This window comes from Danio rerio, chromosome 1 (genome assembly GCF_052040795.2).
Source record: "Danio rerio strain M-AB ecotype USA chromosome 1, GRCz13ab, whole genome shotgun sequence".
NCBI classification, from domain to species: Eukaryota; Metazoa; Chordata; class Actinopteri; order Cypriniformes; family Danionidae; genus Danio; species Danio rerio.
In genome coordinates this window covers 55,633,166-55,651,076 of record NC_141021.1, presented here as the reverse complement: position 1 = coordinate 55,651,076, position 17,911 = coordinate 55,633,166, and the positions used below count along the sequence as shown (strand labels likewise).

The window sequence follows — 17,911 nt, the reverse complement described above, 5'->3', positions numbered from 1 at the left end:
CACAGGTGATTGGTGGAGCAGAGGCAGAGTGATGAAGCCAATTATGATATGAGGATTGTTAAGAGGCCATGATGAATAGAGGCCAGTGGGCAGATTTGCCCAGGATGCCAGTGTTAAAGCCCTACTCTTTTTTTGTAGGACAACCTGGGATTTTTAATGACCACAGAGAGTCAGGACCTCAGTTTAACGTCTCATCCGAAAGACGGTGCTCACTGAGCAGTATAGAGTCGCCCTCACTATACTGGGGGATGAGGACCCACATAGACCCCCCTGCTGGCCTCACTAACACCACTTCCGGCAGAAACCTAGCTTTCCCATGTGGTCTCCCATCCAGGTACTGACCGGGCTCAGCCCTGCTTAGCTTCAGTGGGCGACCATGTGAGAGTTGCTGCCAGCTATGATTATCATCAATTTTTAAAAAAGTTGCGCTGCTTCATACTTTTGTAGACGTTTGTATAATAATCACTTATAATAACAACATTTTTAAGGAGTATCAACTTTGAATCATAGGAATACATGACATTTTAACATATGTTCAAATAAAAACAGCTACATTGCATTGAAATTAAATCTAAATTGCAATAATATTTAATAATAAATACATTATGATTTTTTAAATTTAAAGTAAATGCAGTACGTTGACATTCATGTATTTATTGATATGAGCACATGATGGGCTCTATGCATAGCTAGAGTTTTAAAGCCAATGATAAACTTCCGGTCAAAGCTAAATGTGACTATTTTCAATTTCACACTGTTGCTTTCACAGCATTGATGTTGTAATGTAATTACATTCTATTCAGTTAAATAGACTTAAGCATTCATTCAGTTGTTCAAGCGTAAAACGAGATGAAAGACTGTTGTAACCACTAGCGCCGTCAGCAGCAACAGTCTGGCGCAGAAATTACATTAAAAATACTGGGGTAAAATAAACTGTCATACTTTACAGACATGGCGGGGGGAAACTGAATTTAATGGGTTTTTCTTGTCCAATCTGAGACCTACTTCATATCATATTTCAAACACGCAGTGAAGGTGGGTGATTTTAAACGAAATCTAATCTTAATCGTGACAGTTGTGTAATGGAAAGAAGCTGTTGGGCTGCCTGGCTGAAAATTAAAAGTCTTTGTGTATATTGACCATTAACAATACTTGTACAGCATTTATTAATCATAGTTCAGTATTTACTAATGCATTATTAACATCCAAAGTTGTGCTTGTTAACATTAATTGATGCACTGTGAGTTAAGATGAACGACTTGTGAATGACTTTAAAAAATAACGAATAATTTCCATTAACAGATGTTAACAAAGATGAATATTAACAGTAATAAATGTAACTTTCATTGTTTGTTCACTAGATTAAACACTGGAACCTTTTTGTTAAAGTACCTTAACTATTTAAAAATAACACTGGTATTGTATATTAATATAAAAGTGCTACAAGCAACAAAAACAATGGAATGAGACTGAAAGTTAACTATTTATTATAGATTGACACACGTAAATACATACACTACCTGACAAAAGTCTTGTCGTCGATCCCAGTTGTAAGAGCAACAAATAAAAACTTGATTTGTAGTTGATCATTTGGAAAAGTGGAAGAAGGTGGATTTTTCTGATAATTCATCTGTGGAGCTGCATCACAATCATTACAAACACTGCAGAAGACTTACTGGAACCAGCATGGAGCCAAGATTCTCACAGAAATCAGTCAAGTTTGGTGAAGGAAAAATCATGGTTTGGGGTTACATTCAGTATGGGGGCGTGCGAGAGATCTGCAGAGTGGATGGCAACATCAACAGCCTGAGGTATCAAGACATTTGTGCTGCCCATTACATTACAAACCACAGGAGAGGGCAAATTCTCCAGCAGGATAGCGCTCCTTCTCATAATTAAGTCCCTCGTCAAAGTTTCTGAAAGCAAAGAAGTTCAAGGTGCTCCAGGATTGGCCAGCCCAGTCACAAGACATGAAAATTATGTATGGGGTAAGATGGAAGAGGAGACATTGAAAATGAAGCCAAAGAATCTTGATGAACTCCGGGAGTCCTGCAAGAACGCTTTCTTTGCCATTCCAGATGACCTAAGAATTTATTTCAGTTATTGCAGAGATGTAGGTTTTCACACATTTGCCTGTCATATAAGCCACTTCTGATACTAAATGATCAACTAGAAGTCAACTTATTGTTTGTTGTTACTAAAACTTGGATAGGCGACGAGACTTTTATCAGGTAGTGTACAATATGCATGTATATTCTTATAATTTAAAGTCTTAAATGTCACACAATCATTCAAAAATCATTCTAATAGTCTTACATACATTCACTTTTCTAATTTTAAAGATGTAAGAATATTTCCTTCCAAACACACCCGGAAAACTTGAACAGACAGATCGATCAGCGTGTGGGGACGCACCTGTTTTCCTGGGACACGTGACCCTCATCCTCTGCGTGTGCAGGTTGATGGGAATGAACTCCAGATACTTCTGGCCTTTGCTGCAGCTGGGCTTGAACGACGGGCCTGCAGAAGATCACATAAAGTCAAACGTTTCAATGTAATCTGCTGTAGTTATCGCTCAGGAACAAAACAAACACACACAGACAGACAAAAGAGCGGCTCTCTGTCTCCATCTGCCTCATGCAAACACACTGCTGATCTTATTCTGACTCAGTGTGTGCGTTTGGGCTTCAACAGATCATGGCTGATTCAGGATCTGCTGTTCGGCACATGTGTGATAGGCAGATTAAGGGGCCGTTCACTGAAATTGTGCTTTTTTTTAATCTATTTATTATTTTTTAGGGGCTTTTCACTTTTCTTAGGATACGATTAGGCATGAACCAGTATAAGAGTCTGTCGATGCTTGGATGTTGGTGTATTAGTGATTTGTTTTTCAAATGTGCTGTATCATGGGCTGACCAGTAGCTTTTAATGTGGAGGGTCCTTTCTGTTGGAGATAATTTTGCCCTAAAAAAACTAAACAAAATAGTCATAAAAACAATATTAAAAAAACCCTTACACATATATCGTAGGAATGGCATGGCAGAAAATTCTAGTAGGTTTAAAACCTTAACTTTTCTAAACCACGGTAAAGTTTAAAATCAGATATCGGCCCATGCGAGTTCATAAGACGCTGGATTCGAACCGAGTTCATGCTCAAACAAGTCAAAACATGTTGACATGCGTGTTACGAGGTGCGCCACTGAGACTGTTAAGGGTGTTGCAACATTTTACACCTATAAATCACACTATTTCTTTTTTAATTCACTCAGTGCGATGTTCAGACCCAACTGTGTTAACCGCATCAGCTAAACTCTCCCACTCAATTTTTTTCTTTTGTTGTTAATTCCGGAGAACAAACTTGCAAATAACACCGCTTTTCTCCGGTCTACCTCCGAAAGGTCTACCTCCGCAAGAAAGACATTTGGACCCAAAACATGCTTTCAAAAACTAAAATGCCCAGCAGGCACACATCTTCATAAGACGTTAATATTAGGTAACATTTAAGTCATGACTTTAGGTGACCAAAATTCAATGTCTAGCCACCGTCTAAGGACAACGTTTTTTTGACGTCTAATAATGTCGTCAAATTACATAGATATTTGGTTTAATTTAGGTCATGTTGGAATGTGACCAAAATCCAACGTCTGATAGATGTCATAGTGGTAACGTCCACAGAACGTCTAGACGGTGAAATTTGGTCGATTTAAAGGGCCATGAAACCCCCTCGTTTCAGCAGAGTGTTTTCACACCTCTACTTTGGAAAAAGTCAGAAAAGTGGGCGTGTCCAGCTCTGTTTAGGGGGGAGTGTCGGAGGAAGAAAAGCGGCTTGGTGTGGAAGTGTCTATTTGGGCGCGCTGAGTTTCAGAGTCAAAATACACACACAGGGGACAAAGTGACTGTGTTTACATGGACATCTGTAGTCGAATTATTTGCCAAATTACTAAATGGTGGACTTTAACTGCAGTTTGGCTCTTTCATTCAGGGAATTCATTCATGCCCCTCGCGACAAACGAGATATTTGATTCGAGGAACTGCTCTAAGCGTGTATTTTTCATGCAATGTTTGATACCGCACGGCGAATGAGAGAAAAAAACCCTCCGCATTTCCCGGAAACTTAGATGCACACGGCAGGTAGCGTCAGAAAGCCGCGTGTGTTATTCCGGTCACAAAATGCGGTGAAAATCCTACACGAGGTTAAAGTTTGGTTGTAGTGCTAACATGTTTACACTCGGTGCAATAGTTTGTTCGATATGAAAAAACTGAATAAACAAAGAGCGCTGGTCGCTCACTTACCAAATCTGTAGAGACAGGACAATCACCAGCAACTAGAGCCGCATCTTTATTAAGAGGAGACTACAAGCGAATCCGGATCTCAGCATTTGCAGATGAGAACAGCTCTCAGGTAAACAATAATCCTCCTTAGACACGTAAGTTATTGTTGTCGAGTGTCGCGTACACTGTTAATCCACACGTGACTCCAGATGAGCTCTCACAGAGAGAAAATGAAAACAAAACTTAACTGCAGCAAACTATTAAAGCAACACTTCACGCTTGTTTTGCCAACACAACGTGGTGTCTCTGTCGTCTAAACTCTGTGACAGTAATGAATATTAATGAAGTTGCACAAAAGAGCGCGCTGATTGGTTTGAACCAAGCTGTACTCATGCATTAATGCATCACACTGTAAGACGTAATAAGACACACTCTGGCACAGACGTCCAGTCTGCACGCTGGAATACACGCTATTATGTCATGACCGTGACGCAGCTTCAAAAATTCGTTTCAAACCCAAAGTACGAATTTGCTTGAAATAACGCAAAAACAACCAATTTACACTTTTTAGTGAAATATAGGTGTCCTAATAGTGTTTTTAGCAGTGTGGGACACATATACGACTGTCAACAGCCCAAAAAATGTGTTTTGGTGTTTCGTGACCCTTTAAGGGTGGAAATTGGAATCGACCTGACCTTGGGTTCTGACGTCAACCCGATTTTCATTTCCAAGCAAAACCCAACGTCCCCACGAAATTGGGATACAACGTCAATATGATGTCATGTTGGTGTCCTGTGCCTGCAGGGTGTGATCCTAAGCACGAGTTTTGTAATACATTTAAACAACTGTGTGTTTGTGTGTGGGTGTGTGTGTTGCAAAGCACTATAGCGGTGCATTTGAGGGCCACGATCAAAAAGACGGTCTGATTAAATGAATGAATAGAAGACGATTAAACATCAATTGAAAGTGAGAGGTGAAAACAAAGCGTTCAGTCACTGGACGTGTGAAGAAAACGTCTTTCATAAAGGATTAAAGTGATCCTGGATGACCTCAAGTGACTGTCTCTGCATTAATGTCCGATACAGCAACACACACACATCTGATTGCTGAAAGATCACTCTCACAAACAGCAGCTCATTTGTTCTTCAATCCACTAAGAGCGGGATTTTGCAGAATTAAGCACCACCTGCTTTGTACAAAAACAAGGCAATTAAAATGTTAAGAAAGGGATACTGTAAGCCCCTACGGAGAGGCGAATATCGGCCTGCGACACACGGCAGGCTTTTGATGGCGTCAGTGTAAAATATGCAAATGCAGGCAACAAAGAGACTTTGAAATGTTAGCAGCTCTAATAACAACTTTCAAAGCGAGTAAATTATCTGAGCAGCTGGGTCCTGAGCTGACAAAGAAATATTACGGATAAATAAATAAACAAATAAAGGATACAATAACTACTACTGCTGCTTATTAAATATAGAGCTATACTTAAATAATAATTTAAGTATAGATAATTTTTTTGTACTTTATTACTATAACTATAAGTTATATGTACTGTATTTACATTTATTTACACCTGAAATATTATTACAAATTAAATATTTAAATTAAGTACTGTACTAAAAATGGATTGTGTAAAAACATTTCACAATTAAATAATACGCTTACTACTATTGGGTATTAAATATTAATATAAAGCTACATTATTCATTTTTTCTTTATTATTATTCTGTTTTTTTACAAATGGATATGTACTTTATTTACTTCTTTATATAAAAAGCTTTTATGGTGATGACAGCTTAAAGACGCCTCTCATATTAAGAATAAAGTGAAGAATGAACTGCTCTATCTTTATTTAGTATTTTCTATTGGATTCAAGTCAGGTGATTGGCTGGGCCATTCCACAGCTTGATTTTCTTTCTCTGAAACCATCTGAGAGTTTCATTGGCTGTGTTTTGGATCATTGTCTTGCTGGTTTTATCTTCATCGTTCTGCTAATGTAAATATTGAACTGAAGCAACTGATATTTATTTACACTGAGAAATGGCAGAGGGTTGCTGAAGAACTACTGAGAGATTTCAGCGGCTGTCTGGGCATTTCCTGCCTTTCTACACCTCCCTTTCTACATGTGTTCAATACTTTTTTCCAGTGTCATTTCATTTTATTAGACAGATCTTCATTTGTAATCTAATAAGTTTTGTTTTCTTTGCAATTGTGGATTTCTTTGGTTGTTATTGACCTCTGGTGAAAAGTTCAAGTCAACAGCACCTTTAGAAATTTAGTTTTCTGAGATAAAAGGTGACGTGTTGACTTATTATATATAGCTTATTAACTGATATGTACTGTATTTACTTATTTATTACACTCCTGAAACATTATTAAACAATAAATACAATTTAAGAGCAAAACATATTTTACAAATTTACAAGTTTTGTAAAAAAAAAATGAAAAGGCCACTTCAAAGTTACTGTCAGTTTTCAGGATTTGCTATTAATAAGTAAGTTTTTAGTACAAGTTTAATTTGTGGTTTGTTTGAGAAATAAACACATTTCTCTCTCTCACACACACACACACATACAAATATGTATAGAAATACATATTTTTCTGCAATATTTAAGGTCCAAAGTAATGTAAAATTGGCCTATTGTCAATATAGTCATTACTTTTCATCCAAGGGGGAAGCTGCTGTGTAATAAATAGATAATTTACATCCAGCCAGTAGCTATCGCAAAATAAATGCCACCCTTCAGTTTATTTTTAAATAAGTAGTTTGAACAAAGAGCAAAAAAAATGGTCTTTTAAACTAAATATTGTACAAAAAAGTAATATGTAGAAACATTTCACTTCTAATATATTCAAAAACATAAAATATATAGCATCCTTTTAAATTAAGAGTAGTTTGTAGTCTGAAAAGCAACAGCTTCAAAGCGAGCCCACTTATAAATAAAAGGCCTTTTATCAGGACGCTCATGCATCTTACTCTCATGTGTATATGCATCATCTAAAATATATTTATCATAAAGTACGACTCGCTCTTTGTGTAAAAGTTTTCTAACAAGAACAATGAAGTGGCTCCAGCGGGAGTCATTTATTCTGTGTATCAGTAAGCACTGTTTCTCAACAACCTCAAAAACCCCCATTGTAGTCCTCGGTTTTCCAGAAAAGAAAATCTGATTTGACACAAAAGAGAACTTGGCTTAATACTCACACAATGCTCTGTCTATCAGAGTCGTCTTTTTGTCTTAAAGAAGACTTTATATCAGGAATTTAAACGCAAAATGCTTCAAATTGCCAGCAATTGTCAGCAGCTCATTTGCATTTAAAGGGACACACACAGACTAATTGTTTTTAGTTGAGTATAAAACCACAACCATAGTCTCCTGTTTGGGTATAACTGTATTTATTTGTAAAAAAAAAAAAGTATAATTCAAAAACCCCTATATATCAAAACCCATATAGGAATCTAATTTATAAAGCTATATGCAAATCACATACATGGCATGCAAGTTCATATTTGGATTTCATATATGCTATTATATAAGTAACATCTATCTATCTATCTATCTATCTATCTATCTATCTATCTATCTATCTATCTATCTATCTATCTATCTATCTATCTATCTATCTATCTATCTATCTATCTATCTATCTATCTATCTATCTATCTATCTATCTATCTATCTATCTATCTATCTATCTATCCATCCATCCATCCATCCATCCATCCATCCATCCATCCATCCATCCATCCTTCTATCTATATATGTGTGTGAGTGTGTGTGTGTGTGTGTGATATATACAACCCAGGCTCATTCTGATTATGTACCCCTATATACATTTCTGGAGAGCGCCAAATACATCCCAGGAGCTACTTTTTTTTTGCTGTTTTTGTGAATCTACCAGAGGCTGCTGCTGTCCGCTTTTTCAGATCTCAAATTTCACTCACGACTGAAATTTGCTCTTGCTCTTGCGTAAGTCCAACAGAGGCCGCTGTCAACAGACTCACTGATTTTAACAATGGAAAAGTCGTCCACACTGAGGTAAGCGGTCAGCTGGTAAGCTCGAAAAGGAATGGTGTCATACTGCCCTGTATTGTTTATTTTGAGGATGAAATGCAGTTTGTGCGTCTGGCTACATAATTCGCAATCTCCAGAAATGTATATAGGGCAACATTTTCAGAAGAGCTTATGTTGGATATATTTTTAAAAATGCCCATTAATATATTTATATATAAGGTTACCATAAGAATTACACATATTTGTTCAAATATATTACCTATATTTTTAATGAAGTTGTTTATATATGGCCTTAAATCTGATTTCGGTATGAGAATGATTTGAGTTTTTTTGCAAAACATCTAGCAAGCACATTTATAGATAATAAACATGGTAACACTTTAATTTTAATAACAATTCCTACTGGCGTTATACCTGTATTTATTTTATTGACATTTTTTTTTTTGCTTTATTAATAAGAACCAGCATGTACAGTTTTATTTTACAATAAAAGCACTTCACATTTCTTAACAAGAAGGATTAAACAAGAAAAAGATAAATAAAAGGAAAATGAACAAAAAAGGAAGATAGGGTAAATAATTATCGATTTAGATACAAATATATTATAAATATATTTTCAATTTTGGTTAACAAATGTTATTAAATGCCCTTTTAGTACAGAAAACACATGTATATAAACATTATATGCAAAAACAATAAAGGAGGAGCATAATAACTGTTTTAATTGCTTTACTATTTTAAGACTTGGATATCACATTTATTTATTAATTGCCTATTATTAAGATATGAACTGTATATTAGCACTTACAAAAATATTATCATGTTTTACATCCCTTATCCCAAACCTAAATCCAAATACTACTTTACTAACTATTAATAAGCAGCTAATTAGTAGTAAAGCGTTGGCAGATATTTTTATATATTCAATTTCAGCTCCAAAAAAATCTAAATAATATTTTAAAAATGACAGAAAAATACAACAAAATTACTACAATTTTACCCCAAAAAAAAAAAATAATAAAATAAAAAAAATAATATATATATATATATATATATATATATATATATATATATATATATATATATATATATATATATATATATATATATATAAATTCTAACTATTTAAAAAAATGTTACTGAATGATAATGCAGTAACAGGACTGAGCACAGGCTCCTGAGGTATCTCTCTGAACTCTCATTATTATGTGCTGCTGCGTTTGGGAGAAAAGCAGTCCGACAGGACAGAAATAATGAGACTGCAGGCTTTCTTATGGAAATCCCTAAAATGCTAAGTGCTATTGTGTTTACGTAGCTGACAAATGAACATAAACCTTTCTGTTTCCTAAGGAAGTTTTGGAGATGCATCACTTTGTTTTCTCCCTCAAAATACTTCCCTTTAACTGTGCTGCAGTGTGAGGGATGACTTTGAAAGTCAGCAATTTCACTCCGCAGGATATTTGTAGGCTTTTAGCCGATATTTAACACAATGCCATATCTTTCACACACACAAATAAACAAAACCTTGATTTATTTTGTTTATTAACACCAAAGATGTTTCTTCATTATGCAGCAGCATTGCACCAGCACTAATTAAATGAACACTTTAAAGGGGAGGTCCACTACGATGTCATGATTTAAACTTTAGTTGATGTGTAATGTAGCTGTGTGAACAACATCTCTAAATGTAAGACGCTCAAAGTTCAATGCAAAGGGAGACATTGGCTTTTACAGAGTTAGCTTGGCAAAGCCTGCAGCGAACAAAGTTTGGGGACTACAAAAAAATGCATCCGGGTTAATGATGTCATAAACCCTTCAGGTTACACACATACACTCCGTGCAGTGAAGGGGCGTGACCAGAGGCGCTGTAATGTTATAACAGAGGAGCTTCGAATCACAGTGGAGCTGCGAATCACAGCACATTATGTTAGCTGACCAATCAGAGCCTCTTAAGGGCGGGTCTTTCAGAGAAAATAGGAAATATGACAGTCGTTTCCATGTTAGCTGAGTAGCTGTGTATAATCAAAGTAAGATATAATGAAAAATGAATGTGATTTTCTTCAATTGAAACATGAACACACATTGCGTTGCATCTTATAAACACAACCAAGCCCTAAAATTACATTCTGAACCACCCCTCTGAAAGGGGGCTAATAATATTGACCTTTACATTTCTTTTTTATTATTATTATTACTAAAAACTAGTTTTATTCTAGAAAAAAATAAAGCAAATAAAACTTTCTGCAGAAGAAAACAATACTTTAGGACTTTAATTTTAGTACACTACACTGCCTCCATCCAATATAGCATGATTTAACACATGATCTGTGGCTTATTTTGAGCTGAAACTTCACACACACATATTCCTGAGGCACTTGAGACTTGAATTACGTCTTGTACGAAGGCCATAATAAGAGCTCTTTAAGTGACATTCATGCACCGAGCACTTATACGGCTGGTTTAGCATTATTCTTCCTCCTTCACTGCGGCTGGATCTGTCCGTCACACAGATGTGTTTCTCCTGAGACGTGGGCTAATAGAGGCCAAGCAGCCGCGCATGACGGAGGAATTACACCCATCACACACACCATCTGTACGGGACAGGTGATGCCGAGGGAAACCCTGAGGAAAAACTGACCATCCGTCCACTTGCTTTAGTGCTGGACGCAGTGACTAAAACACTGTTGGCAACTCTCACAAGCAAAGTTTGAGGACAGTATTGTTAGAATGTTTATTATCATCAATTTGATCTATTATAAACAGCTAGTGGTTTTCAGCAAATGGTGAAAGCTTTATGTGACTATTTTAAATTTACAGCCTCGATGTTGTAATGGAATTAAAATATAATCAGTTGAATAGACTTTGATTGTTAAATTGTAAAAAAGAGACGTAAGATCATTTAAACGCAGGCTCTTTCGTTAAGCCTAGTTCACACTACAGGATTTTAAGCCTTATTTGAGTCCGATTTGGAAGTTAACGAGCTCGCCGACAGATCGGGCTGTGATTGGGAGAAATCTGCGAGTGCTCGGCGCTCGGCAGTCTTTATGTGTGAACTACTGAACAACGCATGAAAGAGGCATTATAAAGCGTCACTGACACCTTACAGATGGAAGTCCAATATCTAGCATGCTGAATATTCCAGAGCAGTCGGCTGACAGATGTAGTGACCAGCTGCAGCCAATGAGAGAGCGTATCAGCATGAGCTAAATGGCTGTGTGCTCAGGAGCTCAACAGAAACGTCTGTGATTGGGCAGAATGGTCATCGATGCCCTCACTTTGTTCAGCGTTATCACGGACACGAAAGTAGACTATAATAACAGAGGAACTAAAGTTCTGTGAATATTAGAATTTCCATACTGGTCATCAGGGCTTGACATTAACTTTTTTGATCCCCAGCCACTGTGGCTAGTAGTTTTCCCAACATTACTAGCCACTTGCCATTTTCACTAGCCACACTTTTCTTGTTGGGAAAATATATTTTATCCACATAAATATGACTTTGACGTGTAAAAATGACTTGATTTAGATTTTGCGTTATCTCCACATGCCTTCATTTCACTTTTTCTGTGTCGTGTATGAGCTTGCTCAATAATCATGAGCAAATGGTTTCGTAGTATTTTAATTATTTTTTATTTCACATCATTTTCAGAGCTCAAAATGAAGGATTTACCAAATGTATCTCTGACCACACCGAACAAACAAATAATTATTTCTCAGCCATACGTTTTAAATGTGTCAAAACAAGCAAAATATAGCTGTTTACTATACGTTTTATTTAACAAAACATATGCACAGTAGTCTGTGCTAGCTAAAGGTCCAAGATCACCAGTTAACTACACAAATGTTATTGTAAAAAATAATAATTAAACCATATTAACACTAAAGAAAGCAGGTAAAAAACATACCATGTGATAATGAAAGGATGATCACACTTACGGTTACCATTAGACCCATAAATAATCTGTTCAAATAATAGTTAAAGTGAAAGCAACTGGCTAGTCTATTTGAAAGAGAACCGATCGCATCAGTTGTGTTTCTAGACACAGTTGCTTCTTGAAAGGAATAAAGTCGCGCGCGCATCATCTCAGCTGTTAGCGCTAGTGATTATCCTCTCATTCGGTATTCACCTGCTTTGCTTGCGCGAAGTTGCAAACGCAAATATTTTTGTCAGTCGTGTGCTTCTCAAATCTAAGATCGCCTTGGCATGCATATTGGACCATCCTTAATGTTAAACCCTGCTTTTAAGAATTATTATCTGGAAAAATTATTTTCATTCAGCCAAAGTGGCTAGTAGTAGTGTCTGTCTTACCCGCCACTGCTGAAATCTAACGCATTTGGCGGGTTGGCGGGTGTTAATGTAAAGCCCTGCTGGTCATTTTGACGGTTCTCATATAAGACGTCATACTGTCACATCATATTTATATTATTAAGACTTTAAAATTACGCTTTGAATGTCTGACATCATATTTAATGACACCATTACCCTAAAAATATTATCTTTTTTGGTAATACAGCCTATAAATATGTTGTTAAGATACTAGAACATGCAAAGGTCTGGGCCTCACTTTCATTTTGACTTTCAATACAGGAGCTATTTTTTGCGGCACAGAATATGCTGATTTGAATTATTACTGAACTAAATACATGTTTTTGCTATCAAAAAGTTTTATTTATGTTAGCAGGAAGTTGCTAGGCAAAAAAATGCCCTCATATTTAAAGTCACAGCGAAACGTAGCAGACATGCATGCAGTCATTTTGACCTATAGTAATTAAAGGTGGAAATGCTCAGTTCTTTACTGTTTTGTAATTTAAATAAAATAACAATGTTAGAAAAAAATACACAGATATTTATTTGGATTAATATAAAGAGATGGGTTCAACAATCAGCTAACATCCTCAGCCTTCCCTCGGGAGAAGCTGAATAGAGATTCTACTTCTAGACCTGACTGCTGGTACTTTTATATCTGTGCTTGTTTCAGTTTCATGTCTGTCAGTCTAAGGCGTCAGTGTGATTCAGATGTTCTCCTGCCTCACTACTGGTCTCCTGTGTGGAGTGTTTTTAGGGTTTTCCTCTCATCAAAGCGGCACCAGCAGGAGTAAAGCTGTGGCGTCTGCGGCCTGGAGGCTTGAGCTGAGCAGACGGTCGGTGGTTTCACAAACAAACCAGTGTCTGAGGCTTAATAAGCTGTTTTTAAGTTTACGTGAGGCAGCTAAAGCCGACGGGGTACAAACAGCATCTCCAAAACAAAACAATTTGGTCTTAATTTACTCGCCACAAAACCCATACACTTTTAAACGAGTTACAAAAGCAGACGCCATGCATAGAAGAACAATTTTGGGGAGGGGTTGAAATTAAGAAACTATTATTAGCCTATTACTATTATTATTATTATTATTATTTATTTTATTTTCGACCTAATCTCTTCATTAATCTAGGGTCGCCACAGCAGAATGAACCGGCAACTTATCAAGCATATGTTTTTTTACGCAGAGGATGCCCTTACAGCTGCAACCCATCACTGGGAAACACCCATACACATTCATTTACACACATACACTACGGCCAATTTTTAGCTTACCTAATGCACATGTACCGTAAGTCTTTGGACTTGAAAACCTACGTGAACAAGGGGAGAACATGCAAACTCCACATAGAAATGCCAACTGACCAAGCTGAGGCTCGAATCAGTGACCTTCTTGCTGTGAGGCCATCGTGCTACCCACTGCACTACCGTGATGCCCTATTATTATTATAATTCATATTATTATTATTCATAGTATTCATATGATTATTATTATTATTGAAAACAGTCTAAGGTGTCTGTGTGAACTAGAATAAAAACATTGGGTGGGTTTTGAAATTAAGAATCTATTATTAGTCTAACTATTATTAAACTAATATTAGTATAAACTATTATTATTATTATTAGTGATAGTATTCATTTAATTATTATTGAAAACAGTCTAAGGTGTGATTCAGATGTTGAATTAGAAAAAAGTTTTGAAGTATAACTATTAATAGCATACTGCTATTATTATTATTACTATTATTATTATTATTATCAACTACACATTATTATTGTTCATTTTATTCATAGTCATTTATTTTTCCAAAAAAAAATTCTGTGTGTTACAGAATAAAATCTGTATCTGTATATTTATAATTTACTTTAACTTTTGGTTAATTTAATCCATCCTTAATAAAAATACAACCCCAATAGTGTATATTTATAAAACATTCAAATTTTTCACTCCAACTTGCTTCTTTTCCACAATTTTTTTTATTTTTCCACAATTATTGAGTGTTTTGTTTTTAATATTCCATGTCAAGTTAATAAGAATTTAAAATTTTACACACTGCGCCACTCATCGATGTCAGTTTCAAAGCAATGGATCAAGTAGCGGATCAGAAGAACTCGAAGACGGGCAAGAATTAGGCAAGTTATTGTATAACGATGGTTTGTTCTGTAGACAATCAAAAAAATATATATTTCCTAAGGGGGCTAATAATATTGACCTTAAAATGGTTTTAAAAATTAAAAACAGCTTTTATTCTAGTCGAAATAAAAGAAATAAGACTTTTTCCAGAAGAATAAATATTTTAGGAAATACTGTGAAAGTTTCCTGAATCCATTAAGCTTAATTTAAGAAATATTTGTGATTTAAAAAATTACAGATGGACAAATAATTGATTTCAACTGTATAAAAATGCCTAAAAAACTCATTTAAAACTTTTATCAACTATCCAAATGATGTTCTTTTTAAAATAATAAAACAAACAGCTTTATATAGTCTGTTGTGACTTGAGGTAAAAGAGCAAAATGATGAGTGAATTTTCCAGAAAGCCTCCAAACTAATTATTTTGATTCCCCTTTATGTATTGGGAGGCTCAGTAGAGTCTCTGCTTGGATTTGTCTGTGTCTGCGGTGTGAGTTTGTGGGTTTCTCCACCGCGGGCCGCACAGTCCCGCTGGAGGACTGACAAACAACAGGATTAGCTCCCAGTGCCTCTAATTCCACCGGCTGCAAACAATGCTAACACAAAATGATTAATTCATTAGTTAACACACTCTCAAGTACCCCGAGTCAGCCTTGTCTAATTAAAAATGAATTAAAGCAAAGGGGAAAAAACAAAACACCACAGAGGTTGTTTCTTCATATTAACGCCTGCAGTACCCAGCCTGAGGTGAAGAGGGCGACGTGAGGACGGATCTGCTGGAAACCAAACACGCTCTCAAGCCACAAGTTGCCAACCCTGTTATAACTGATAACATTAGATATCAATAATTAATACTCTGCAGTGGCACTGCGGTGAGCGGATTATGACAACATCCCTCAGGACAGCAGGAACATACACAGCTCCAGTCGATGATAACCAAAGCCAACTAGTCTATCACTAACACTGACTAGTTCTTCTTTTTCTGAAGTTCTGTTTTTATGCTTTATCACTTCAGCTGCAGAGGTTTTGGCATGCTAATTGTACTGTCAGCATAGCACATCCTCTATATGCACTGAAAAACAACGAACCCTGAGATTATCTTGTACATATTTGCATATAAATAATGCACATCCAGCCTGTTGTTACAGCAGAATAAATGCAAACACGGAGCAGAGGGGTCCTCTATCACCCTGGAGGGGGGCATTTATTCTGCGATAACTACAAGCTGGATGTATATTATCGGGCTTATTACACAGCAGCTTCCCACATAAGTAAATACTCGGATGCATAAGAATGATTATATTGACAATAGGCCAATTTTACATGACTTTAGACTTGATATTAGAGCAAAATATGCTTATATACATATATTGCACATTTGTCTATCTGCTTATTTCACACACATACACTCACCGGCCACTTTATTAGGTACACCTGTCTAACTACTCATTAACGCAGATTTCTCATCAGCCAATCCCATCGCACACGCAGCAACTCATTTAGGCATGTAGACATGGTAAGGACGATCTGCTGCAGTTCAAACCGAGCATCAGAATGGGGAAGAAAGATGATTTAAGTGACTTTGAACGTGGTGTTGTTGTTGGTGCCAGACGGGCTGGTCTGAGTATTTCAGAAACTACTGATCTTCTGGGATTTTTATGCACAACCATCTCTAGGGTTTACAGAGAATGGTCCGAAAAAGAGAAAATGTCTAGTGAGCGGCAGTTCTGTGGGCGCAAATGCCTTGTTGATGCCAGAGGTCAGAGGAGATTGGCCAGACTGGTTCTAGCTGATAGAATGTCGACGGTAACTCAACCGAGGTCTGCAGAAGAGCATCTCTGAACGCACAACATGTCCAACCTTGAGGCAGATGGGCTACAGCAGCAGAAGACCACACCGGGTGCCACTCCTGTCAGCTAAGAACAGGAAACAGAGGCTACAATTCACACAGGCTCACCAAAACTGGACAATAGAAGATTGGAGAAACGTTGCCTGGTCTGATGAGTCTCAATTTCTGCAGCCACATTCAGATGGTAGAGTCAGAATTTGGCGTCAACAACATGAAAGCATGGATCCATCCTTCCTTGTGTCAACGTTTCAAGCTGATGGTGGTGTTATGGTCTGGGGGATATTTTCTTGCCACACTTAAGTATCAACGTCAACACCATCGTGTCAACACCACAGCCTACCTGATTATTGTTGCTAACCATGTCCATCCCTTTATGACCACAGAGTACACATCTTCTGATTGCCTCTTCCAGCAGGATAACACGCCATGTTATAAAGCGCCAATAATCTGGTTTCTTGAACATGACAATGAGTTCACTGAACTCAAATGGCCTCTACAGTCACCAGAACTCAATCCAGTAGAGCATCTTTGTAATGTGGTGGAATGGGAGATTCGCATCATGGATCTGCAGCTGACAAATCTGCAGCAACTACGTGATGCAATCATGTCAATATGGACCAACATCTCTGAGGAATAATTTCAGTACCTTCTTGAATCTATGACACAAAGGATTAGGGTAGGTCTGAAAGCAAGAGTGGGTCCAACATGTTACTAGTAAGGTGTACCTAATAAAGTGGCCGGTGACTGTATGTATAATACACACCAGAATAACACCAAATTAGTTATCAGAAAAAAATTAAACACAAATCAAACTTTCACTCAAAACAACCTTATTAATAGCAAATCCTGAAAACTGATAGTAACTTTGAAGAGGCTTCTTCATTATTTTCCCAAAGCTCTATTTCAAGGTAAAAATAGTACAAAAGCATGACTGGCTCTTGCATTCCCACAGAACAATTTCTGACTCCTGAGGTGTTCTGGGAAGGGTATTTTATGTTTATTTAAATGCAACCCAAAAGTAATAATTAGAGAAGATTGTGCATAATCATTAACTCTTATTAGTTTGTCAGAAAAACCTCTTTGCAATGTCCTGTGAATGCTAGTTTGCAATTTTACCAACTTGAATATTCCAATCAACACAATCTATGGTATCGAAAGAAATACTGAGCAAACAAAAAAGCACTTGTCTCGTTGGGTTTCCAGAAGGACTGGTCTGATTTTCAAAACACATAGTTGTGTATATCCATGGTATCAAGGGAAAGGCCAGATGGGAATGTCTGAGAGGGAGCAGGGCGTCTGTAACACGGCAAACAAGATTACAGGCCGATGCAGCAGC

At 36.8% G+C, this 17,911-nt stretch overlaps 1 protein-coding gene and 1 long non-coding RNA gene across 37 annotated transcripts in view; one reads left to right on the top strand and one right to left on the bottom strand.

The window, feature by feature from the left end:
• The window catches only part of inpp4b (inositol polyphosphate-4-phosphatase type II B), a 405,764-nt gene that overhangs the window by 106,789 nt on the left and 281,064 nt on the right, over nucleotides 1–17,911 (bottom strand). For all 36 annotated transcript variants that reach the window (XR_015477090.1, XR_015477089.1, XR_015477091.1 and 33 more), the window contains one exon: nucleotides 2,416–2,520. Coding sequence is in view for 31 of the 36 variants with exons in the window: in XM_087237863.1 (XP_087093989.1) it covers nucleotides 2,416–2,520 (105 nt within the window). In the remaining 5 variants the exon portion in view is untranslated. The remainder of the gene's footprint in view (nucleotides 1–2,415; nucleotides 2,521–17,911) is intronic.
• Nucleotides 1–17,911, top strand: part of LOC147847018 (uncharacterized) — a 919,394-nt gene that overhangs the window by 753,991 nt on the left and 147,492 nt on the right. The window lies entirely within an intron of this gene.